General features: G+C 36.1%; 1 protein-coding gene across 3 annotated transcripts in view; it reads left to right on the forward strand.

Annotated features, from left to right (window-relative positions):
* Nucleotides 1–27,776, forward strand: part of LOC150094627 (pyrroline-5-carboxylate reductase 3-like) — a 222,005-nt gene that overhangs the window by 69,519 nt on the left and 124,710 nt on the right. For all 3 annotated transcript variants that reach the window (XR_016550124.1, XM_090411092.1, XM_090411091.1), the window contains one exon: nucleotides 12,112–12,324. Coding sequence is in view for 2 of the 3 variants with exons in the window: in XM_090411092.1 (XP_090267218.1) it covers nucleotides 12,112–12,324 (213 nt within the window). In the remaining variant the exon portion in view is untranslated. The remainder of the gene's footprint in view (nucleotides 1–12,111; nucleotides 12,325–27,776) is intronic.

Here is a 27,776-nt window from a genome sequence, read left to right on the forward strand (position 1 = left end):
TATTTCCGTGCCTTACTGAGCGTTTTTTTTTAATGGAAGGATATTTAAGTCTTTTCTGTGATTTCTGATGGTGGAGTCGTAATAAATAAATAAATTTTTGTTAATTAATATAGAAAAATTCTTACTGTTTAGACAAAGGGATTGACTCCAGCCAGAGGCAATTCCTATGTTTTAGAATTTCGTGTACATGATTAAGCATAGTTATGACCTTTAGAATGGGGGGGGGGGTCTAATTGAAGGAAGGGATTAACTGTAGTAGATTAAATCAAGCAATGGATTAAGAATGAAGGGGTCATGACTGTTAAGTATAATAAGTTAAGTGAGTTGAAATAAACAAGATAAATAAGTATATATTTCAAACAAAGTATAGAATCTAAACTTAAGAAAAATAAGTATCATGATATATATTACAAAGGCGCAGACGACTCACGATTTTACAATCAATGTAAAATCTTCTATAGACAGAATTTTTAAATTAGATTCTTTCTATACCGATTTTACTTAGGAATTCAATTTAATTTAACATACTTGTAATTTTGGTAATTTAACTAATGACTTGCTGTACAACAACATTGGACAAAGAAAAAATTGTCTGAATGAGTAATAACAATAGATTGTTAAGACAAAAAAAAATATCCCAGACGGGATTAAGAATAAGACCTAAGGCCATCGCACACACGAAAGTCAAGAATGTATGGGGTTTCCCCTCCTTAACTCAGTGACCTAAAAAGTGTGTGTGTGTGGGGGGAAGCTCTCTATGGGAATATACCCAGGGGAATAAAAAAGTAGCAAGAACCAAGGTCATTTGAGCAGCATAAAAGGAGGAGACATTGAGAGAGTGGGAGAGACGAACACAGGAAGGTCAGTCGTCATGAAGATGATTCATTTCGGAGAAGGTGAGTCGAGTTAGCTAGAAGACTGCCGAGGAGGAGAGGTCGTTTTGATGGTCGTTGCTGGATAAGTTCATGTTTGCCCAGTTTCTGTTCCAGCTCCCAGTTCGAGTATGTCCTGCCGATTATAGGTCAAGGGACCCTGTTCCAGCCAACAGATGCCTGAAAATGCTAGATGGGTCATTTATGCAGTGTAGGAAGTAAGTTCCAAATTTCCAGCCGCTAAGGTTCCTGATGATCTCAGTGTGTGTAAGCAATATTAGAAGGAAGAAGATGATAATGATCTCAAGAGTATTGATGTGGACTTCTTTTCTTCCGTAGTTCCAAACGGACCGTTGGGGTCATTCATGGCTGATAGGTGATATTTTTTGTTAGCCTCCTCCAATCATCACAGTCTCTTGTTCTTGATGTCAGTTGAGAAAGAGAGGAATTTGTCCATTTTTTGATGTTATCAGTCCATTTTAATTGAGGTCAGCCCCCCAACCCTTGGTGCCGGAACAATTCCTTCTAGTGTTTGCTTTGGAATGCCATTAGCCCTCTCCACATGTCTGAACCATTTCATCTTTCTTCTTCTGATGACTGTCAGAATATTTTCCCTTCTTCTCCCATCTATTGAATCAATCAGTTTTCAGTCATTTTCATTGGTTTCGTGAGCAGTATAGGGAATTCTCAAAAGTCTTCTGTAAGTTTTCATTTCAAAAGACAGGAATCTCCTCTCATCTTCCCTCTATAAAGTCCAGGCCTCACAACCATACAAGAGGATAGAATTAGTCTGGTTGTGATTGCTGTTCTGTTATCTCTCCGCAATGGTTTTAACTTCTGTAGGGCCATGGTTGCCTTAGCAATTCGGTATTTAATGTCGGCTTTTGAACGACCATCTAGATTCAACGTGCTTCCTAGATAAGCGAACTTGTTTATATTGCCGATTTGTATCTTTAAGAATTCAATGTCTGATAACCAGCCATGTTCCGAAAACACGGCTGGTTATCTCTTGTAATGCTTCTTCACTTTCTGCCAGAAGATCGATATCGTCTGCAAAATGTAAGTTATTTATTCTTAGTCCACCAACTACTATTCCAGTGTCATATTCATGAAGAGCTTCATCTATGACATATTCCAGAAAACAATTAAAAAGAAGAGGGGACAATGCGTCTGTGTCTTACTCCCCGCTCTGCCCAGAATGGTTCACTGCTATAATTTTTAATTTCAGTTCTCATATTAGATGAGGAATAAAGAGATTTAATAATCCTAATGATTTTGTTGTCAATACCATAATGTTCTAAAATTTTCTATAATGCCTCATGCCATATTGAGTCAAAAGCTTTTTGAAGGTCTAAAAAAAAGTTGTACCAGATTATTTTGTTATGTTCTATGTATTTTTCGCCTAGTATGTATATTGTAAAAATATGGTCGATTGTACTTCTAAACTTCCGAAAACCCCGCTTGTTCATCTGATAGTCTGCTTTCTATTTTCTTTTCAATTCTTGACAATAGTATTTTTAACAGGATTTTGCTTGGATGACTAATAAGGCTTATTGTTCTGTAGTTACTACATTTATTGCTGTTTCCCATTTTAGGAATAGGTACAAGGACAGAAGTCTGCCAATCAGGAGTCCAAGTCTCTGTGTTCCATACATCCTGAAATAAATTTAATCAAGGTGTCTATGATGATGTCACCTCCTTCGCATATCAGTTCCATTGTAACACCATCAATTCCTAGTGATTTTCCTATTTTTGAGGAGCTAACTGCTGCAATGACTTCTTCTTTTAATATTGGGTAATCTCCTTCCTCCAAACTTCCTTGGCAAAATTCCGTCCAAAATATCATCAGTCAGTTGAGGGTCCTTTTGAAAAAGCTTGGTTGCATAACATTTCCATCTATCAAGTATTTTCTGGTGTAATAGGAGTTCCATCTTCATCTTCTGTGCTCCAATTAATTGCAGTAAAAGGTTTGATTAACTTATTAATAATTTGAAAAGCACTTTTAGAATTATTTTTATTTAAGTTCTCTTCTATATTTTTGCATTCATCCAATATCCATAAGTAGCTTCTAGCATGTTTGATTTATTTTTTAATAATCATAGTAATATTTTTATACTGTTCTCTATTATCACCACTATTAATATGAGATTTCAAATATCTTCTTTCGTCACATAGGTCCAAAATATTTTTTGTTATTCATGGTTTATTTATTTTCCTTTTGTATCTAAGGATTTCTTCAGCTGTCTCAGTTATCTTTTGTGAGAATTATTTGGTTTTAGATTCGATATTATTATATTTCTTGAAGCTTGTGTCAAAAATCTGTTTTTAATTTGTGTTTATATAGTATACTTATTTGGGGATCTTTTAATTTTTCTATATTATATGTTTTACGAGTGGATTTTGTAGATAATATTTCTCTCATTTTCACATTCACAGTTGTGATGACCATGTTGTGGTCACTGCCAATGTCGGTTCCAGGAAGTGATGTTGATAGAGTTTTTAAATCTTGTGCTTACAAGGATAAAGTCAATTTGGTTGTGTGATTTACCATCAGGAGAAGTCCATGTCCATCTTCTGGACAGTTTATGGGGAAATAGAGTTGAAAGTTTATTTTTCCCTTGGTTAGACTATAATAAATTTAGTTTAATCCTTTATCTAAGTGTGAGCAAACAAAGTTTGTGCCTGAAAGTATCTTCAGGACTTGGGTAAGGTAGTACAACACCAGGCAACTCGTTGCAAAGGTGGAGCAAGCTAACTTTCAACATCTTTCTCTAAATTCAGAGTAATTTAATAAAAAGGTGGCACACTGTTTGGCAACTCCTCTAGGTAGAGATGACCTTGCTAATGCTTCTGCCTGGTATCTCCACTTGAGTCTGGCTCCCACTGAAGAGACCTCAATAAAGGTCGAAACTAGTTTGGGTAGTGGCCCTTCCCTTAATGCATAACATTATACATATCCACAAGGAGATGTGTTTTGCATTATGGGAGATACTGAGATAGGAGTGATGTTAGCTTGCTCCACCTTTGCAATGAGTTTCCTGGTGTTGTACTACCTTACCCCAGTCCTGAAGATACTTTCAGGTGCAAACTTTGTTTGCTCACACTTGGATAAAGGATTAAACTAAATTTATTATGGAGAAATAGAGTGTTTGTAATGGTGAGTTCATTTTGTGAGGCAAAATTGATCAGTTCAAAACCTCTTTCGTTTGTCTCCCCATAGCCATATGGTCCAACAAATGGGAGATAATCCTTGCCAATGTTTGTTTCAATTTTGGCATTCCAATCGCCCTGTACAATCAAAAGGTCTTTTCTATTCACTCTGGTGATTGTTGCATTAAGTTGATCATAAAACTCTTCTACTTCTGAGTCCTCATGACCTGTGGTTGGGGCATAGACCTGTACGAAGGTGATACTGAGTGGTTTTCCTCTTATGCGAAAATGAATTCCATGACAGAATTTCGTGATGATTTGTGTATCAAGAACCCGACACCTTCTTTACTGCTGCAGTCACATCCAGAGTAAAGAAGCAAATGTCCTTCATCTGTTATTAGCTCTCCTGTTTTGGTCCATCGAATTTCACAAAGTCCCATAACAGTCCATTCGTATCTTTTTAGTTCATGCTATAGTAATTTGAGTTGGCCTGATTGTTCCGGTCATTAAATGGTTGCAGATTCTGAATCTAGATCCAGTTTTTCCATTATTTTTTTTTGTTAGTAATAGTGGTGATTGTAGCGCCAGTCGCTAATTTCTCATTGCCACACTCTGGAGCTGCTACCAAATGGCAACATGGACCTTGTTGAACCGGGCGACGTCCGAGCCGGTATGGTGTGCTGTGTTAAGTCCTTTGCCATGAATGTCTAATGGACAGTAAATTAAGACAGATGGTGCCAATCTCCTTTTCTGTCTTTGCCTGCTAGCATTTAGCTGGGCATAGTGGGATGGCCTTCATGCCTTGGGAGGCCCTACCAGGAGTAATGATACTCCCAACTTGGACAAGATGACTAAATACCAAGTAAGGTCTATTATGTGTGATTTAACTAGAGGCAGAAATTGTAGCAGAGAGTGCTCTAGCTGTTTTTTTAGTATTACTTCAGGACTGAAAGCAATTAGCTAACCATTGAGAAATAGCTTGCTTAGTTGTGTGAAAAAGGATAGTATTGTTACAAGGTGAAAGTTAATGTGCGTGATGTTATTTATTGTCTAAGCTTGCCTGTGGTATAGTATGTGTAGGTCTGTTATGTTGTATGACTTAAGTATAGGCACAAATATTATCTTAGCCTGTTTTCTTAAAGGAGAATTGTTGAATTAGATTGGATAATTTAAGATCTAAGTTAATATTGCAGAAAAGTATAGAGTCAGGGGAAAAAGATTATATGCTTAGTGTTAACTTTATTGTACTCTAATTAGCACGAATAAATTGTTTTGTTTATCAAATAACTTGCCTGATTCCTATATACCAATGCACTTCAAATAAAAAGACCGAACCTGTGTGACCTAGGGAGATAAGTAGCCACGACTGAAGAATAGAGTATTGTGTTGCTTGATATAGTGAAAAATGCAAGAGATATTTCTGTGCCTTGCTGAGTGTTTTTTTTTTTAATGGAAGGATATGCTTAGTGTTAACTTTGTTGTACTCTAATTAGCACGAATAAATTGTTTTGTTTGTCAAATAACTTGCCTGATTCCTATATACCAATGCACTTCTAATAAAAAGACCGAACCTGTGTGACCTAGGGAGATAAGTAGCCACGACTGAAGAATAGAGTATTGTGTTGCTTGATATAGTGAAAAATGCAAGAGATATTTCTGTGCCTTGCTGAGTGTTTTTTTTTTAATGGAAGGATATGCTTAGTGTTAACTTTGTTGTACTCTAATTAGCACGAATAAATTGTTTTGTTTGTCAAATAACTTGCCTGATTCCTATATACCAATGCACTTCTAATAAAAAGACCGAACCTGTGTGACCTAGGGAGATAAGTAGCCACGACTGAAGAATATAGTATTGTGTTGCTTGATATAGTGAAAAATGCAAGAGATATTTCTGTGCCTTGCTGAGTGTTTTTTTTTAATGGAAAGATAAGTCTTTTCTGCGATTTCTGATGGCCTAGTCGTAATAAATAAATAAATTTTTCAGAAAATTTATTTATTTTATATATATAAAATATCAGAAATTAATATAGAAAAACTGACTGAAGAATAGAGTATTGTGTTGCTTGATATAGTGAAAAGTGCAAGAGATATTTCTGTGCCTTGCTGAGTGTTTTTTTTTTAATGGAAGGATAAGTCTTTTCTGCGATTTCTGATGGTGTAGTCATAATAAATAAATAAATTTTTCAGAAAATTTATTTATTTTATATATATAAAATATCAGAAATTAATATAGAAAAACGCTTACTGTTTAGAAAAGGGATTGACTTCAGCCAGAGGAAATTCCTATGTTTTAGAATTTCATGCAAGTGATTAAGCATAGTTACAACATTGAGAATAGAGGTGGGGAGGGGGTCTAATTGAAGGAAAGGATTAACTGTAGTAGACTAAATCAAGCTATGGATTAAGAACAATGGAGTCATGACTGTTAAGTATAATAAGTTAAGTGAGTTGAAATAAACAAGATAAATAAGTATATATTTCGAACAAAGTATAGAATCTAAACTTAAGGAAAATAAGTATCACGATATATATTACAAATGTGCAGATGCCTCACAATTTTACACTAAGACAAACTGTTTATGTGCTCTGAAGTTGCTGGATGTAATACCAGCGAAATATCAGTATATAATAGTTTGTCACAGTGTAAAATTGTGTCATCTGGACATTTGTAATATATATCATGATACTTATTTTCCTTATTTTCTTAGTCTGTGTTCCCATTAATACCATTAAAAATAAATTAATATGAGGATAATATTATTTATGCAAGTCAGTATGGATTTGTTAAGAGGTGCTCTTTTTTTAATTGTCTGGTTATCAATTTACAGTGAGTAACAAAAGTAGTGGATGAGGGTAAGGCACAGACTATCATTTTTTTTTTTTATTTGGATTTTTCCAAGGCATTTGACTGTGTGCCCCATGACAAGTTGGTTTCTAAGCTGTGATATTGGATTTCAGGTTAGTTGGTTTAATTGGTGACTGGCTTTCTGTTATATATCAGAGAGTTGTATATGGGGAAGCAGTATCTGAGAGTAGGGAAATTACAAATGGAGTTCCATAAGGTTCAGTATACTGGGACCATTAATGTTCAGTCTTTCTGTGAATGATATTGTCACAGCATTACACAGAGATATTCAGTAACACGTAGCACCAACACCATCTATCTCCCACCACCACAACTAGTATTTTCACAGAAATCACGAATATTCATGCTCATAGTAGGATTCGAACCCACCACCTTTTGGCTGGAGAGTGGATATGATAACCACTCAGCCAACCAGACTGGCATTTCATGTGGTTGCAATCAAGATAATACAGTATATACTTGTCTACAATATGAAAACGAACAGCTGATGTACATGAGAGAGAAAGAGAGAGACAGAAATAATGGAATGGATAGCAGAATATAAGGGAAAGTTGGAAATAATTCTCTTTAAGAAATAAGGGAAAATATAAGGAATGAATTGCTGTATTTTATGGATTCCTTATATTCAAGTTCCTATTTCAAAGTTTACATATCTTCACTGTTGTAATTTATTGTTATTTATTTATTTATTTATTTTTATTTTATTATTATTATTTTTTTTTTGAGTGAAGATTAGATGAAAAGCTATTCTTTGTTTGTGTGGAACTGACAGTTGTCAGGAAAAACTCTTGGAATGTTTCATATATGTTGTCTTCTTCTTTAGTCCTTGATAGGTGTGTTTTATTAAGTAAACTGTTAAATGTTTTGGGTATTTGTTTTAAGTAGTAATTGAATATGCTAGAAATAAGACATGTATTTGAATACACAATTATAAGTTGTCATTTTCTTGTGTGATTGTGTCCAAGAAAATTTATTGTTGCTGTTTCCCATAATGAATTTAGGATTGATTGATTGCAGTTTTTCTGCAAATATCCGAGTCTCTAAGATATGTTAACTTCTGCCTTTGCAGATATCGTGTATTTAATGCCAGAGGATCAAATATTTTAATGTTATGAATGTATGTGTAAGTAAAATGGTCACTATTGTTTTAACATACAATTAAAAAAAAATTTTTTTTATGTTGTGTTTACATATACATTGCTAGACGTCAATGGACACCATAGTGTCAGGAACAAACAGCCATGGCTCCCACCTTAATAAGATGTAGGATCTCCTTTTGCTGCGATGACTGCAGCAATCCTATGGGGCATACTTTCCACAAGCATACGAAAATAATCAATGGGAATTTTGGACCATTCTTCCTGTAGGCATATGTAATGAGGTCCTGGCTTTCCTTGACCTTATCTGACAATCCATTTCATCCCACAGATGTTCCAAAGGATCGAGATCAGGCCTCTGTGGATGCCAGTAAAGTGTGGGGATGTTCATGTCCACAAACCAACCAGTTGCAGCAGCAGCCTTATGTCATGGTTCATTGTCTTGCTGAAAGAGACATTGGTCAGTTCCATAGAAATGCTGCAAAATAGAAAGCATTGTATTGTCCAGAATGTTAAGATACCTCTAGGAGTTTAATGTTCATGGCCAAAGCAGGAAAACAGGACTATACCATCACACCACTATCTCTCAGTTTCATAGCTGAGGTTACACACTCTGGTATGAGACGTTCACAGGGCATCCACCACACCTGTCCATCTGCTTGATAGAAGGTGTAGTGTGATTCATCGCTCCATAACACAGCTTTCCAAGCTTCCACATTCCACTGTACATGCTCTTTGTGCTGCTGAAGACGATGCTGCATGTTGGTGTGGGTAATGTGGGGCTTGCATATTGTGGTCCTACCATGGAAACCCATGTTGTGAGCCTTGGTCCCGATTGTTCTTGTGTGGATTCATGTTCCAGTTGATGCCTGTAACTTCGCATTCAACATGTCGACTGATGAATGGCAGTTTTTACATATTATCCTTCATACCACCCTATGGTCATGTTCATTGAGTGCATCCAGTGTGGGTAGTAGTTGCACTTGACTTGCTGTGCTTCCATCTCAGTAAGGTATCGCTGATTGTTGACTTGGAATAGCCCAGTTTGTCAACAGTTTGCTGAACAGGTTGGCCTGCAACATGGCATCCTATTACACCTCCTCTTTCAAACTCTGTCAGTTCTCTTCTCATAGCCATTTCACTTGGACAGTTGCGCTGACTTAGGAGTATTATATTCCTCCAATTTTTACTGGCTATAAATGTGGGACTCGTTACATGGTACGATGTGCCTTGCTTGTGGGAGTGTCTGTTGACTTCTTTCCAAGCAGTGTGTGTGTGTGTGTGTGTGTGTGTGTGTGTGTGTGTGTGTGTGTACACACACACACACACACACACACACACACACACAGGGGAAAAGAAACTGTAAAACATAGAGGGAAATATATACATAAAAGAACCTAAAAATAAATTACCACTTTCATGTTTGCAAATCTCCCAGTCGTAGGATTGAAGTCTCTCATTCCCTATTAGGATATCCTTTTCATTTGTTTTGTCAATAAGGCTCTGTAGGTAGAAAATGTCTAATTCTTCATCTTCGTGGGATTGAGCCAGAGCATACTATTTGGAGACAATTAAAAAAAAAAAAAATCAATTTTCTTTTCCTTTTTTCTATTATCATTCTTGGACCATGAGGTTCTGTTCCTAAGATGGAGTTTTGTAAGTTATTATTGAGTAATATTTCAACTCCTTTCTGTGGATGTTTTTACCATTTCCTGAGTAAAATAATCTTCCATTATTTAGGCAGGTTTATTACTCATATTCCTGGCCAGTGTGTTTCGGCAATACCAACTATGTCCCACTCGATCCTCTCTAGCTTTTTTCATCACTTTTGTCTTTCCTGATTTTTAAATTAGGAAAGACAAAAATGATGACCTTATATTACAGGTTAGAAGGTGAGATATTTTTGAACTGCCCACAAAGCATATTTATCAACTGTTTTCTGTGATCCATAAACAGTCCGTCAGCTTTCCAGACAGTATCATTATTTTGACTGCAATATTTCTTTGTCCATAGGAGTTCTGGCCATTTTGATGCAGCTGGCCTGCCACTTCTCTGCAGCATTTGCCTTCAGCTGGTAGATTGGTTTTCATGTCTAAGATGACTCTATCAGAAGCTGATGCTCCTGATGTACTTTGCACATTCTGTGTATCATTGAGGCAGCTAGTAGGACTTTTTTTGAGGATTCACTGTTTCTATAAAACATAAATGTGACTGAAATACATTACTTTAGGAGGAAGAAAGCTGCAGTTTTTGATCTTCTTCTCTCAACCTTATGGTTGGTGGGATAGTAATATCCTACATTACCGGAGAATAATGATTAAGGAACAAGGTGGTTTCTCATTGCCTTCCTTGTCCTAGAGTAAGTTATTTATGTCTGTAGATGGGTGTTCATGAGACCAGTTTGCTTGTTTTGAGGGATGAAAAACCCAAGTTTCTGGGAGAAAAAACCTTCTGTGTGAGACAGCTAACTCATCTTCATTTGAAAAGCCCTGGTAAAAGTTTTTCGCATCCTGAATGGGATTTGAACGCAGGTCTTTCCAACCAAAGGGGCTTCATCTATATTGACTGAGGTATGGAGGCTGTAATTTTTGATAGTAGACAGACATGTAGTTCACCTGAAATCCTTTATGGTTTTTTTCCATTATGGAGGTCAAGCATGGAACTTTCTCAGGCCTCTAGGAAGTGAGATAGGTTTCACACTAAGTAATGAAAATTATATACCAGTCAAATATATTAACAAACATCTTTGCCACAGCCTGTTGGTTAATGGATAGAGATGCTATCCACATGAAAATCTAATCTAGTAGGTATATTTGTCTCTTCCACACTTCTTAACTTAACATCTGCTTCATACCATTTCATGGAACTCTTTCTGGAAAACTCATGTTAGAATGCTGGAAGCTTTTCCATTTGGTTATACTATAAATTGAACTTCAGGTTTACTTCAACCTTAGTATCATCTCTGGGTCTGGCTCCTACTGATAAGACCTCAGTAAAGGTCGAAACCAGTCTAGGGTGTGACCCTTTCCATAATACAGAGTATTAAACGTGTCTGCAAGGATATGTGCTTTACATTATGGGATACTAAGGCAAGTGATGTGAAGTCATAAGCCTCTATGTACGAGTTGCTCCAATCCTGAAAAATACTTCAGGTGCAAACTTTGTGTGCTTACATTTAGATAAAGGATTAAACCAGGTATATAATTTATTGGTATCTTTAATTTATACTCATGTTAGAAGTTTAATGGAATAAAACAGCACTGCGAAAAGATTAAGATAATATTTAATTCTTTCAATATTTCATCTCACTCATAGATACATTTTCAGGGAGTACAATATTGGACTTGTAATACACAAAGTTTAGCATGCTAACACTGATTTGTTGACAAATAATAAAATAGACAAATAAATGAATATAATGAATGCACTGCAGCAAGTTCAAACATGAATGACTTTTTTTAGAATCAGCAGCAGATTTAAAAACTTTACTTAGTCTAAATAAATATGATTGTGTTAGACCGCTGCCCAGCATCCAAGGTCAGCCAACAGCCCATAGAGGTTCCCCCTCACAGCTTCTAGTGTAACTTCTACTCATTGTTTTGTGTGTGTTATTCAAATTTTTATATTGTTTTCCAGAAGATGTCTTTGTGATAGAGATGAAATATCAGATTGATTAAATGTGTTTAATTATTTCTCTGTGTTGTATTCATTCCATTAAACCTAATTATGTGCTTAAACCAGCACCTAAGCCTTAATACTCTTACTACTAAGCCTTAGTAGTTAGCATATTCAGCCAACAGGCTCTGGACTCTATCCTGTCAAAGTCCAAAATTGAAATACATCTTCCACCTGAGGTAGGAGATGAATTTCATTGCCTGGTGTGAAACTGTCACCCTGCTTATTTGGAGGCCTGAAGTGGCATGAAAAAGTTTCATGTTTGCTCTCTAGAGGAGGGTTTCCAGATTATGTAAAAATAAAAATAAGTCATTTAAAAATTCATAGCCAACTCCCGGTATTAAATGTACTATAAGTTTACAACCTTTCATTGTTGAGAGTCAACTAAAAAAGTATAGTGCTACTCCAAGCAGAACAATATTTTCCTCATGAACATTTATTTCATTTTCAGCTTCTTCCTCCATATTGTCATGTTATTAGAGCAATTCCAAATACTCCTTCAATGGTACAAGCTGGAGTGATTGTATATGCAAGAGGAATACATGCGACTCCTGAAGATGGTATTTTAGTTGCTCAGTTGTTAAAAAGTGTATCATTGTGTGAAGAGGTACCAGAAGGAATGATAGATGTTATTTGTGGTCTTAGTGGTAGTGGACCAGCTTATGTAAGCAATGCTTTAAAACTTTTTTTATGCTATTGTAAGATAATTTCATAATTTTCCTCTGATTATATAATTATTCCATGTTGTAAATTTAATAGATATTAAACTATATGATAAATATACAAGAATTATTTAACAGCTTTGTGTTGGACTGAATCAATAACTGACATAAATGAAATTGAGGAGAGCAGAGGACTCTTTCCTACAAATGGCCTATAATCTAGAATATAGAGTGAATAATTTCAGGGAGTGTATATAAAGGCTTAGCAGTCATTCATTATTCATAATAATGCTTAATAGTATAACTAACAACAAGTTGTTATTTGAACAAATAGCCCTGGCTCGGTGAGTAAGTATTTCGAGGATGCCATACTAATATTATTATTATTAAGAGAGACCTCCAGAGAATCAGAAACTCATCAAGTAGACCATACTGTTTGCACCAGCTGTCATATCTGTTATCGAATTCATTCATGCTACTTGTACACAAAACATTCAATGGCAATCCATTCCAATCATACACTACTCTATGAGAGAGAGGAAAATCTAGCCCTCACTCCCTTCTTGACAGCATTCATTCTCAATTTTCAAGGATGCCCTTGTGTCTTTTCCCCACCCTCCAGAAAATAAAAAATTCCATTTACTAAAATTCTGTATAACTGTTTTAGAAGTTAGCAATGCTCAATAATATCACCCCTCTTTCTCCTGTTTGCTAGTGTCTGCAGCCTACAAATTCTCAATCTGTCTTCATATCAGTATTCCACAATTCTGATATTATTTTTGACACTCTCCTTTGTACTCTCTCTCTTTCTTCACTGTGTTAGAATCACCACAGAAACCAGGAGACTAGACCTGCATGAAATAATCCAAGTGAAGTCTTATCAAGACCTTGTAACAAGATAAAATGACTTCCTTATCTTTCCATGTCGATATTTGTTTCAGCATTCCAATCAGCCTCTGAGTTGTATTTACAATTTTTGCTATATGACCCTTGAACTTCTACTTCCTGTCTACTAAAATTCCAAGATCCCTAGCCTTATCAGTTTCTTCTAGCATAATCCCATCAATATAATACAACATTAGATATCTAATCACACCAAAGTGATTAGATATCTAGTGATTAGATATCACACCATTAGATATCTAATCACACCTTACATTTATTAACATTGAAATGACAGCCGTTTTCACATGCTTACAATTCTGGCATATTCAAATCATTCTGCAAGTACTGCATGTCAGCAGCACTCCTGATTACCCTGTATATCTTTGCATCATCAGCAAATGGCTGTATGTTACATGTCAAATCCTTCCCAATGTCATTAATGTACAGACTCAATAACAATGAACTGAGGATTGATCCTTGAGACACACTACTGGTTGTCTTGAATCTTGCAGATTCACCCCTCCCATTGTACGACTTTTTGATATCTGTCAGTCAGCCATCCTCTTATCCATGCCAATGGTTTATAATCCTATCCTGTATTCTCCAATTTATGCAACAGTCTTCCATGCTGTTTCCTGCCAAAAGCCTTAGCAAATTCAAAAAAATATCATGGTGTAAAACATGTTGCTAAAACATGACCTTCTCTTAGTAAGCCGATTCTGTTTGTTGCAAAGTACAGATTCTCTGTCAACCCATTTCTGAATGCAAGCCCTAACTGACTTTTCCAAAATCTTCACAAACACTTCTGAGATACTGATTGGTCAATAGTGGGATACATCGGTCTTTGCACCACTCTTGTATAACAGGATTTCCATACATTCTTTCCACCCCTGTGGAATCTACTCTGTTCTGAGACTCAAATTATGTAGTCTGGTCAAAGGAATAAACTAAAGGAATAAAAACTCCTTTAGCATCCTGCTGAGATCCCATCAGTTCCTATTGCAGAATTCTTATTCACATTGTGCAAAAGCTCTAGTTCTTCCTCATACAGTGAGCAGGTAACGGTGAGCTCAGTGTTACATACAACAGATTGATAACTTTTAACAAAATGGCCCCTCATTAGTTAAACAGTATCTTTTGCATCAGTCACCCACAATCTACAATCAGTAGAGGTATTTTTTCAAATTCATTCTTTCTTTTACTTGCAGCATAATGATAGATTTCTTTTAGGTTGTCTTTAACTTGCAGAGGTTGTTTCTTTTCATACTAAGACTTAGTTTTCCATACAACACTTGTGGCTTTCTGGCCTGCTGCTTATAATCATCATAACTGATGTCATCCTTATGCAAGCAGCATTCTTTCCACATCATCTTTTTCTTATGAAACTCTTGCTTAATTAGAGTACACATTCTTTTCACTCCTACTCTGTTCTTCGAACTCTAGGGACACATTCTGATATTGCATCATTTAATTATTATTTTAACACTTCCCACATTTGTTGTTAATCTTCCTATTCAAAAACTGATACCATGGAGAAGAACTCAGCATACTCCTCAGGTGATCATAATTTCCTGCTTTTTAGTTTAACATGTAACCTTTCTGAATGGAACATTCATAAACTTAGCCAATTCTAAATTGAGCACTACATGATCACTATCACCAACTGGAGGCAGAATAGTTATATCTTCAATGAAACCCCCTCTGACACAATTATCAGATCTATCACTCTTGTCCATGAATTCCTTCTGTCACAGCTGCGTAAGGAAGTTGTCTCACAACAGCTCAATAAATTGTTTCATTCTTCTCATGAGATTTCACAGCTACCCAATCAATGTTTGGATAATTAAAGTCCATTATGATTACTCTTTTTGCACCCATTATTTATTTGGTGATGCAATTCTTCATCACTAGCAACTGATTCACCAGGTCTGTGACAACACTCCACTATCTGTTTAATCTTGTTAGACTCCACCTCACACCAAATGGCTTGAAACTTGCTGTGACATGAAAAATTGTTACTAGTATTGCAGCTGTAGGTCACAACTCTAACTGAATTCAAGTCATCTGATATCATTAGCAGCACATCCCCTATTCTCCTATCTGATATATCCTTCCTAAAAATATTTACCCTTTGCACTCAATACCAGTTAGTATGTTTGCTTCTGATTGTCAGATCTCACTATTGCCTATAATATGAGGTCTCAATATATTAACTGGGGAAACAAATTGTGTTTCCTACTCCTTTATTTCTGATACTCCTAGCATTCAAGTAGACATAATAAGTTATCTGCATTCTCTTTTGTATGCTCTTGTCTGTGGTCTGCATGACAGAATTCGACAACTTGCTAATCTCTGTTCTTATCTAGTTAGCAGACTTCTTTACACATGCCTGATAGTTACAAGCCAGATGAACATAAAATTGTTCTCTCTTCATAATCATTTCCATAATAATAACCATTCTCATCATTAACACAGTTACCTAACACTGCTGCTTTTACACACAATTCTCATGATTCCTTCCATCAGAATTCTGACTCTGTGTTAGGTCTCATATCAATTAATAATTTTTCAAGACCCCCTGATGCCAAATGCACTCAAGTGTAGGCTGTCCTTCTTTTTAAGAAGGACAGCCTACACTACAAAATCCAATCTTCCCTCAGACTCTATCCACACATCCATTCCTTCTACATCCCTTCTCATACCATTAGGAAGGGTGGTGGTGTAATTGTTTATGTAAATACCTTCCATTATGAGTGGATTTTCTGTAGAAGGAGAAGATTAATGAGCTATTAAGAAGTTGTGTCACTAGTGTATCTAAAAAGGAAGACTATTATTACTTTTTTTTCTATAGTGTGAAGTTTATTTCAGAATATTGACTGTTAAGATGCACCAAAAATGTATCTAGTGTCAAGACCATGAGGCTAAACAGCAAAAACGTCATCAGCACAGTGCAAACAAACTGTTAGTTTTAGTGTGGCCATGTTAAGTGCTTGGTTTTCAGAATGTTCCATATAGAAGTTTGCTAGAGAGGGCAAGAGGGAACAAACAACTAGATGGAATTAAATTCACACACCTATTACTCTTCCCGCCCCCACCCATCCAGTAGTAGATAATGTAGACAGCCCCACCTATAGGCTATTTAAACATTTATCAAAATCACTTTCCCTCCTTAGAGCATCTCGATCGGTTTTGATATGACCTCACTTTTCACTAATGTACTTTTGACAGAGACCCTTGAGCCACATTTTCCCCCTGACATAACTGAATTATTCAGATTCACCATATATGCATATATCCTATGGAAAGGAAAATCATACAAACAGCTAGATGGGACTGCTATGGGTTCCCCAATTTTTCCCACTCTAGCAAAACTTCTATATGGAGCATTTTGAAAACCAAGCACTCAACTCAGCCATATTGTGCTATGTTGATGATGTGGTTGCTGTTTGTCCTCATGGTCCAGATATATTAGATACATTTTTGGTGTATCTTAACAGCCAACATCCTAAAATAAACTTCACCATAGAAAACAAAATTAATAATATTCTCCCCTTTTTGGATACACTAGTGACATGACTTCCTAATGGTTCACTATCCTTCTCCATCTACAGAAAAGCTCATACTGGAAGTTTATTTACATAAACAATCACCCCCCACCCTTCCCAACATTATGGCATCCTCAGAACATTTACTGACCAAGTCAGGAATATTTGTTCAAATGACACATCCCTTGAAACTGAGCTTAGAGACCTTCTCAACACCTTTTTAGCCAATAACTCCAGCCCACATAAAATAGATAAAACATTACATGCACCCTCCCCCCTACACCCAACACACAGGATCACAGCTAAACTATTCCTATCCCATGTGTTAAGGATATATCAGAAAAATTAGCCAAAGTTCTTTGCAAATATGATCTCCAAACTACTTTCAAACCTTTCATTCAGCTGTCCACTTTCATATGGTCTCCTAAACATCGACTACATCCTCTAAAATATCCTGGAGTGTATAAAGTTCCTTGTGCGTGCAGTTTAGCTTACTTTGGACAGACTAGCGGATCAGTTAACATCTGCCTTGAAGAACACAAACATTATAATCGAAATCATCTGGATTGGCAGACCATGCTCTGGATACTCCTTCACATAGGATCAGATGGAGAAAAACATCTATATTACATAGAAGTTGTTATAGGTCTGAGAGGCTATTCTTAGAATCCACATCAGCTTTGAAGTACTCTCCCAACCGCAACAAGTATGGTTGCATTAAATTTACAAAAGATCTGGGATTTGTAATTATCTCATCCATAGAAAACACTATGTCAGGACATTAGGTGTCAGTTACAATTTAAATTTTTTCTACAATTACCTAGTTAAGTATGGTGTGCCTTTCACAGTTAATGTTGTGCTCTGATAATGCTGGGTAGAAAACCAGCAACATTTTTTTTTTTGGCAATTTGGGATTTAGCCGACCAAATTGTATTCTTATTGGTTAAACCAAAATAAAAAATGATGGTACAACATGACAAAATTTCATGCCGGCTGGGGCGTCGCCCGGTTAAACAAGGCCCCCATTGTTTTTGCCAGGGAACCAGGGCGAACAGCGAAAAGTCAGCTACTGGAACAAATCTGAAAAGAAACTCCAACTCAACATCACCAGAGTTAAAGATCGGTACTATCAACGTAAGAAGCCTGAATGGCAAAGAAATGGAGCTTGCTGAGGAATTAGATAAGTACCAGCTCGACATAATAGGGGTGACTGAAACAAAAAAGAACAAAACTGGTGAGATCTTTCTGAGCAATAAATACAAAATGTTATATTCAGGCAATGACAATCAAGGAAAAGAAGGAGTAGCCATAGTATTCAACACAAAATACGAGGCTAATCTTCTTGAATGGCAGTAAGTCTCAAGTAGAGTAATGTGGGCAAATATGAGAATGGGGAACTGGACAATGAGACTTATTTGTGCCTATGGTCCCACAGAAGGTTCTACTAAGGTAGAAGTGGAGGAATTTTTTGAGGCTTTAGAAAAAGCAACTGACACAATGAAAAAGGAAAAGTTGGTCCTTGTTGGGGATCTAAATAGCAGAGTAGGAAATGATTGTGAGACATACAAAAATATTTTGGGAAAATTTGGAGAAAAGAGCAAAGCTAATAATAATGGCAAATATCTGTTGGATTTCTGCTCAGGACATGGACTGGTTATTACTAACACCATGTTCCAACATAAAAATGTGCACAAATTCACATGGAGAGAAGAGGCTAGGAATAAGAAAAGTCTCATTGACTATGTTATTGTTGATAGTGATGTTTTCTCCCTGGTGCAGGACACCAGAGTGTACAGAGGATTTGAAATTGGAAGTGATCACTATTTAGTCTTGAGCAGGACAAAAATTGAATTTCATATTGAAAAGAATAACATGTAAGAAAGTTTTAAAGCGAATAAAAGTTGAGCAGCTCTCAGATGTGAACTGTAGACTAAAATACAGAAATATTATTGAAAAGAAAATGAAAGAGTTTGAGAACAGGAATCAAACCTTGGAGATTCAGTGGCAAACTCTGAAGGAAACATTGATTGATTCTGCCAGAGAGGCATGTGGTGAGGTTGTGTGCAAGGATAAAAAAAATCAGAACTCCGTGGTGGACACAGGAAGAGTTAAAGAGGCAGTGAAGGAAAAGAAGAAAGCATATCAAAAGTTCCTGGCAAATAAGTCAGCTTTTACTCTTACAGAATACAGAGACAAATGTAAGAAAGCTAAACAGTGTGTAAAACTAGCTAAACAAAAGTCATGGGAGGACTTTGGAAAGAATATAGAAAATAAATATCAAGAAGGTGGCAAAATATTCTGGAGGTTGTTGAAGAAGCTTAGGAATGGAGGAAAGAGTGCTGTAAAAGGAATTAGAGATGATAAAGATGAAATGAAAACAGGAGAAAAAGATATCCTTGAAGTATGGAGTAATTACTTTGAAAAACTGCTAAATGAAACAAGCAGTGATGACAGCACAGTGATAAAAAAACACTGACCAGGCATGCAGTCAGGAATACATATCCATACTTGAAGTAGAAAAAGCCATCAAAGGCTTGAAATGTGGAAAGGCAGCAAGAGTAGATGATATTCGACCAGAAATGCTGAAGTATGGTGGTATAAGAGTCTTACAGTGGCTGCACTGCATAGTTCAGAAAGCCTGGGCAGAGGGACGAATTCCCGATGATTGGAGTAGAGCTCTCATAGTACCCATATATAAAAAGGGAAATAAAACTGAATGTGAGAATTACAGAGGTATTTCCCTACTGAGTGTTCCTGGCAAGATCTATGCAAGTATACTTGAGAAACGGTTGAGAAGAATTGTGGAAGAAAAGCTTGGTGAAGAACAAGCTGGATTCAGGCCAAATAGAGGCTGTCAGGATCAGATCTTCACTTTACGACAAATAGTCGAGAAAGCATGGGAATATAACAAAGATCTGTATTTAAGTTTTGTCGATTTGGAAAAGGCATATGACAAGGTGCCAAGAGAGAAGCTATTCAATACGCTGCAGTTATATGGTGTCAATGGGGCATTATATCAAGCAATACTTAGTCTTTATTTGAGTTGTGAGTCAGCAGTTAGAATTGAAGGAAGTACAGGAAGATGGTTTAATGTTAAATCTGGTGTGACACAAGGATGTACATTATCCCCTCTGTTATTCATTATCTATGTGGATCACATTATGAAGGAATGTGGTATTAAACCTGATATCAAAATTGGAGATGTTAATGTTAGCTCTTTGCTTTATGCAGATGATGTTATACTTCTAAATAAATCCGCTACAAGTCTGCAAGATTCTCTGACTAAATTGAATAGCTGTTGTAATAGATATGGTATGAAGTTCAGCAATAAAAAGACAAAGACAATGAAAATAGGCAGAATCATTGAAAATGTCAACTGTGTTGTGAATGGAGAACCTGTGGAACAAGTAAAACATTTCAGCTACTTAGGCACAATTTTTACTGAAGATGGTAAACTAAATATAGAAATAGACAACAGAATCAGCAAAGCTGGTATCGTGGGAAGTCAATTGAATAAATTCATATGGAATAAGAAAGAAATTAGTCGGAACACTAAATTAGCTGTATACATGACAGCGTTCAAATCAATTTTAACTTATGGATCTGAGAGCTGGGTCAGAAGTAAAACACTTGACCAAAGACTAGAGACCGCAGATATGAGAGTCCTGAGAAAGATTAGAGGCGTGAACAGATGAAATCAATGGCAATATCATATTAAAAATGAGGATATTAGGAAAGAACTTGACATTGTCAGCATCCAGGAATGCATTAGCAGAGCTAATCTCAGATGGTATGGTCACTTAAATAAAATGGGAGAGGAAAGATTAGCAAAACAAGTGTTCTCTGCCAGGTTGGCAGGAAAACGACCCAGAGGAAGACCAAGATATAGGTGGATTGATAGTGTACAAAGTGCCTTAGATGATAGAAATATAAGATCTGATAATGTTGGAGTCTTGACAAGTAACAGACTGATTTGGAGGAAAAGTGTAGATAGGAAGTTAGTAATGATGTAATTTTTTCATGTAGTACTGTCATATCCTGTACACCCCTTGAGGGTACATGGCAGGAATTTGATGATGATGATGATAAATACTTTTTTCCTCTTGGCATTGTTTTTGCTGTTATTTTCTTAACCTCCATGGAGTTACAAGATTTATTGTGAAAGGTCAGCAATAGCAAGTACAAAGTCTGTCATACCACTCTTTAAACTCATCTATTATTTGCACTTTTACCACTCTCTCTCAGGCAGTGCATTCAATGTTCCTACCACTCTCTATGCAAAAAACTTACATCTTATTCTTTTACTCACTGCTTCCTTTTGCAACTTCCAGGGATGGCCTCTGACCTTTTTCCTTCCCCTTGTTCTACGATATGAAAAATTTCCTCAGTTTGAATCTGATATCAACTTTTCAACATCTTAAATGTCTCAATCATATTCTGCCCCTTTTGTTTTCTATCTACCAAACTGCATGCATCCACACCGAGTAGACAGTTTTATCTAATTGTGTTCTTATAATGGTGAAACTGAAATGACAAATTTTATCAGCACCCTCCCTTGATGAGTCCTTGGACTTTTTGAAGATATCATGTAATAATAATTATTATTATTGCATACCTCTAGGGAGCCCAATGTCTCATTGAGGGGGGGGGGGGAGGGTACCTACTCCTACAACTCTCTGCCTCCACCACTCAATTCACCAACTACAATCATCATCTACACCAATGCCATCTACCACCCACCACCACTAGTATTTTCACAGACAATCACAAACATCCATGCCCACAATGGGATTCGAACCCGCAGCCTTTTGGCTGGAGAGCTGATACCCTAATCGCTCGGCCAACCAGGCTGGCAATATTATTATAATAATATTACCCAATTCATTAAATTCCATTGAAATAGGAATTAATTATTACTTTTTTTTTATACTATACCATGAATTAAAAAAGTCCAGTGGATAGTAGGGAGAGGAAACGTGAATAATAATTATCCTTTCAAATATAGTGAAGGAAACTGGATCTGCTGAAAAGAAGAAGGGACAGGAAGAAATCCACTGTCTACACCATTCCAAGATCGAGTTCTAAAGTAGCTCTGCCTCAGAAATCACTGTACATCATCTGGAATACTGAAATGAGACAGGGAAGAACAAATGAGAGTTGTGGCAAGTTTTGTAACTCTCAGGGGAAGACTCATTTGAAAAGAACTGATAGCCAGCCCTAAAAAAAAAAGTCCTTGTTAATCAAAAAAATGAGATTGACTCAGTTAAACTGGTGCAAAGAGCATGCCAAATGGACTCCTGATCACTGCAAAAGATTAATTTTTGCTGACGAGAAAAAGTTTAACTTGCAGGGTGATGACAGCAGACAGAGGCAGTTCAAAGATGATCAGGGGGAAAAATTCAACCCTAACTGTTTGATGTCAACAGTCAAATTCCAACCAATCAGATGATCTGGGGCTGCATGTCTTATCATGGTGTTGGTTGCTTGCATTTCACAAAAGGTTCATGAATGTATAAGTGTTCCGGAAAACTTTAGAATTTCTGCCTATTATTATTATACTGGCACCTCCATGGAGTCAAAAGACTCATTGTGAGAGATCCAATCTATCCACACAATCTATCATACCTCTCCTTGAATCCATTAATAGATAAAGCACTCACAACTGACACTGGCAACCAATTCCACTCGTTCACAACTTTTCAAGCAAAATATCTAGTACTCACACCAACTACACTTTCATTCAACTTCCATCGATGACCCCTTGTTCTGGTCCCTCTATTTTGGATTTGGTAACAGCATCAGAGAATCTGATTGTGACTGAGATGTCATTCCTGCCTCCAGTTGGTCAGAGTAATCATGTAGCCCTCACTTGGAGGATGAATAGGCATGTAAAGATATCAGGGCAGAAGGGATTTATGTGGAATTATATCATCAGCAACTGTCAGACTTAAAAGCTAGCTTGCTTCAGTGCATGGGAGATACTTAAAAAAAATATTGACAGTAATGGCAGATTGTATATTTTGAGTGAAGAAGATAAAGTGATTTGTAGTCAAATGGATTACAAGGAACATTAAATAGGTATTGCGGATAAGAGATTATGGAAGACATAAAGAGATAGTCCTTATGTGTTAATTGCATTATCACATAAGGACTTGTGTTACTATAAAATTATATTATTATTATTATTATCAGACCTCTATGGAGTTAGACTCATCATAGGAGGTTCCTTTGTCATACCCACAGCTCATCATACTGTGCTTTAAATGTATTCACATTCTCTGCAATCACCACACTCTCAGGCAGTGCATTTCATTCATTTACCACTCTCCATGCAAAAAAAACAGCTTTTCACTCCCTTGCTGACATGCTCCTTATACAGCTTCCAAGGATGACCTCTTGTTCTCTCTCCCATCTCTAGCCATTATATGAGAAACCTTTTCCACATTAATCTGATAAAACCTCTTACTAACCTATGTTTCTCTATCATTCCTTCTCCTCCTGTCCACTAGACTGCAAATTCCAGTTTTTCAAATTTCATTATTCCTGAAACCTCCTTAGTTGATTGCCTCTGAACCCTTTTCAATATCTCTTCATTCTTTTGAAAACCAGGTAAACAAATCTGTCTGCAGTAGTCCATATGTGGCCTAATCAGGGCCTTATATGCTAGAACCATAATGCCCCTTACATTCTACAAGTCGATGTCCTCTGCATCATTGCCAGAATCTCGCATGTTGTTCTGACAATTTTAACAATGTGTCCTCCAAATTTTAGGTTCTTGTCCCCCCCCCGCCTCCACATCGCGCGCACACACACACACACGATCTCTTATTTCCTCCAGTTAGAGGTGGAGGAAATATGTTTCTTGAAATAATGCTCATGAAGCATGGTGACTGTTGACAGTCTTTCTTCTTCTATTGAAATAAATACTTGGTTATTAGTAATATTGCATTGTATATTGTTCAGTGAATAAATATTTTCCTGTCGATTTAGCTCTGTTGTGCAGTTGATTCTCTCACTATAACAAACACTGCTGTAACTAACTCACTCACTCTTACGAACTTGAAAAGGTCCACTCATTGCAGCATAAATAGTGTACTATTAAAAATATTAACTATAACAAAGTATTCATTATAAGAAACTTCTCTTGAAGTTTCTTATCTAGTCTTTTATCTCCTGACCTTGCAAGTTTGCTATAGCAAGAGTTAACTGTATATGGTTGTTATGCAAGTTCTTCTTTATCCTGTGTTCTTCTTTATCCTGTGATATAGACCTTCCCCATAAATTCCCAGTTATTTTCCTCTGCAGCTGATGTCCACAATCATATGTCAAACTTTGCAGATCATCTCTCCATATCGTTCTTTGATGATATTTCTCTTGGTATCCAATCAGTGCATAATTCTGACCATCTCGTAATGGTGTGTTAATCTTCTAATAAGTTCGAGCCCATTTCCATTTACTTATTTTACAATACTTCACAATATCCACTGGTCATTATTTGTTATTAATACCAGACCTCCATGGAATCAAAAGACATCACTAGAAGCAAAATAGTCATTCTACTATTTCTAATTTTCTCCCTTTTTTGTTATGTGAGCATTCTTTACTCTAAAGCTATTTGGGCTACATGCAGTCTGTCTTCCTGTTTTTTAGTTTTTTCCCACAATGGAATAATGAATGTATTAAATAGGTAGATTCTTCAACAGATAATCTTTATGCACTTGAAATGCTTTGTTTCCTAGTGTGATTCTTCTATATATATATATATATATATATATATATATATCATAGTTATTTAGCTTTTACTTTAAGCTAAATAGTTATGCAAGATAAATATAGTCATCCATAATTTCAATAGGATTAATTAGCTAATTTTAATTCAGTTTGATTAGAATGTATCATAATTTTATTTTAATTATGTTAATCTTTAAACCATTTTTTCCCCCTGCTTTCTCTGTCAAAGTTGCTTAACGTTTCTGAGTTTCTCATTTATTTGTTGCTAACAGAAGATTGTTGTCTGCAAAATGCAAATCATTTAGACTTCTTCCACTGATATTAATTCCATAGTTTTTCCATGAAAAAAGGGTAATATTGGATCTCCATGCCCCACTCCACTCTACTCTTAGTGTTGAACTCTTTTCCCTGATGTTCTAATTTTATACTGGCAGTTGCTCTTACTTGGATTATAGTTTGGATATGATCTGTGTAGAGAATCTTGATCTGAAGCCTGCGTGTTCATGTGGCTGTGCACCAGCCAAAAATCTTCTGATATTATTTAAAATAATGGATATAAAAAAATTGATATCGCTGCTGTCCTTTTTATAAATCATGCTGTGGTTAATTCATCAGTGATTATCTTATTATATATTAATAAGATAATAATTGATTTATTCTATTGCTGTGGAATCTTTTCTTCAGTTAATTCTATTCTATTCTATTCCCTCAGCCATACGGCTGGTAAGGGGTAGCTATATGCTACCATACTAGGGAAATGATTATGAGCAAGGTGGTTTCCCGTTGCCTTCCTTGCCATACTATCCTATGACTGTGGCCTGGGGGTTCACGGGGCCGGTTTGCCTGCTTGCAGGATGAAAAACCCCAGATAAACTGGTGGGAAAAAACTCTGCCATCCATGCCCAAGACTGGCTATGTCTTAGGAAGATCCTTAAGCTCCTCACATCGGTGATGGGATCGAACCTAGAACACTCCTTCCCCAGGCATATGGTTGCGAAGTGCCTAGCCACTAGGCTAACCCTGCAGACCTTCAGTTAATATATTTCTTTATTTCTTCACTTTTGGTGAAGAATTAAGGAAAAAAATTTTTTTTTTCACCAAGTGAAAAAAATAATTTTCTTTTTTTTTCACTTGGTGTGAAAGTAAATTAACTTGACAAGAAGTTATATTTTTGTTTTATCCTTTATCCAAGTGTAGGCAAACAAAGTTTGCCTATGAAGTAGCTTCATGACTAGATTACTTGCGTATTTGACTTCACATCAATTGCTTTAGTATCTCGTAATGCAAGACACATCTTTTCAGACATGTATATTGTTATGCATTATGGGATGGTCACTACCCAAACCAGTTTAAACCTTGTGAAAAAGTAAAGGGGTGTTCATCATAGGCCTAGAGTAGTACAGAGGTGCAAGATAGCCTGATAGTATTAGGAGAAAGAAAAGGCAGATGAGTAGTGGGATAGACAGAAAAAAGGGCTCAGCTTTATATCATAATGTAGCCAAACGCTATCTTTCTTCTTTTTTTCATCGCACTCATTGCAGCTGAACAATGAAAATACCAATTGAATCTGAAACCCAGAAATAACTGGTGCCCAGCTGGTTACCCTTATCTATGCCTTGAGTTGTCCTTTTCTGTTTGGGGTTGCTCTCTGGTCATCCCTAAAGTTGACCATAAAACCACAGTGAACTAAGAGGATAGAATGATGTGAAAAATCTCTAATAAAAATAGACAATACTTTCTCTTTATGGTGATTATTGCATAATGCGGGTTGTCTACCACCTAGCCAAAAATTTGGTGTTTCCTAGAATGCTTCTTTCTAATTATAAAAATTGTCAGACTGAACAGTATTGTGTTATGGAAAATTTCCATAATACAATATTGTAAAGAATTTGTATGTCGTATTGCTGGTTTTCAAAGTGATGTTTTTTATAAATGATGATATTTTAATTCATCATTTATAAAAATAAAAATTCTATTAGAAATCTATTAGAAGTTAATGAAGAAAATAAACTCTCCTTCTCAGTATATAGGAAGCTGACCAACACACAAGAAGATTTCTAAATGCAGCCTCACACCACCATCCTGCACAAAAAATAAGCTTAATTAAAACTCTTCGAGACAGAGCATACAATATCTCCAGCACACAAGAAAGATGTAATGAAGAACTAAAATACTTAACACAAATCCTCCAACAGAATGGGTATGAAACAAAAATCATCAAGAGAATCCTTAAAATGCCTCCAACTAACAACACAATAAAACAGGATTACAAAAACGCAATCTCGCTTCCCTATATCAAAAATGTTACAGATAAGCTAGACAAATTATTGAACAAACACAACGTAAAAGTAGCCTTCCTTCCTTCCTATGGAAAAAATCTCAAGATTTCTACGTCCACCAAAACCACCTCATCATCCTCTTAAAAAACCAGAAGTCTACAAAATCCATTGCTCTTGCAGGATTTGCTATGTAGGACAGACGGGAAGAGCTGGAGAAATACGCATCGCTGAACACCAAAAAGACATACAATACAAAAGAGAACAAAAAACTGGTCTTGCTTACCATACCACTTCCACTGGACACGATGTACTCTGGCAAAAAACTACGATGTCATACATATAAAACAACTGCTACATAAGAAAATTTAAAGAAGCTTCTAATATGCTGAAAAACCCAACCTAATGCAATAAAAATCAAGATTTAATTCTCCATCGGGTGTCGTCAGCTCTAATAAAAAAATCTACCTCAATCTGAGCTCGGACTATATGACTGAGAACAAGACCACGTGACATCGTCCAGTATTGTTAAACGTCAATAACGTTTTATATCTGCATTCTGTTATTTGAGTTTATGAATAGCCAGACGGTTATGATTTGTATTTATTAATTTCTCTTGTTTAAACTTTAAGTTATACTATTTACCCCTGAAGATGTAAATATTACGATTTACGAAACTTGTCAGTAACTATTATTTCAGTATGTTGTATAACTGAATAATAAAAAATGTGGTGTAATCACCAAAATATGTCTTTTGGTTTTAGTATTTTTTGTGGGTTGTAGCCATTGGCTAAGAAGGTGCTAAGGATATAGTTAAGTTCATTAGTTAGGGTATTGTTATCTGAACAGATTAATTTTGTCCTGTTATATAGGGTTTTTATAATCACATATTATTGGGAGGGAAGGTGACTGCTTGTGAATGTATCTACCTGTATGTGTAGGTTTTCTGTAAACAGGGAAAGTCCAAGATCCATTAGGCTGGTATATAATCAGTGTCTAGGAAACAGAGACTGTTAT

This window comes from Typopeltis vanoorti, chromosome 21 (assembly GCF_054136105.1).
Source record: "Typopeltis vanoorti isolate ZY-2024b chromosome 21, IOZ_Tvanoo_1.0, whole genome shotgun sequence".
Classification (NCBI taxonomy): domain Eukaryota; kingdom Metazoa; phylum Arthropoda; class Arachnida; order Uropygi; family Thelyphonidae; genus Typopeltis; species Typopeltis vanoorti.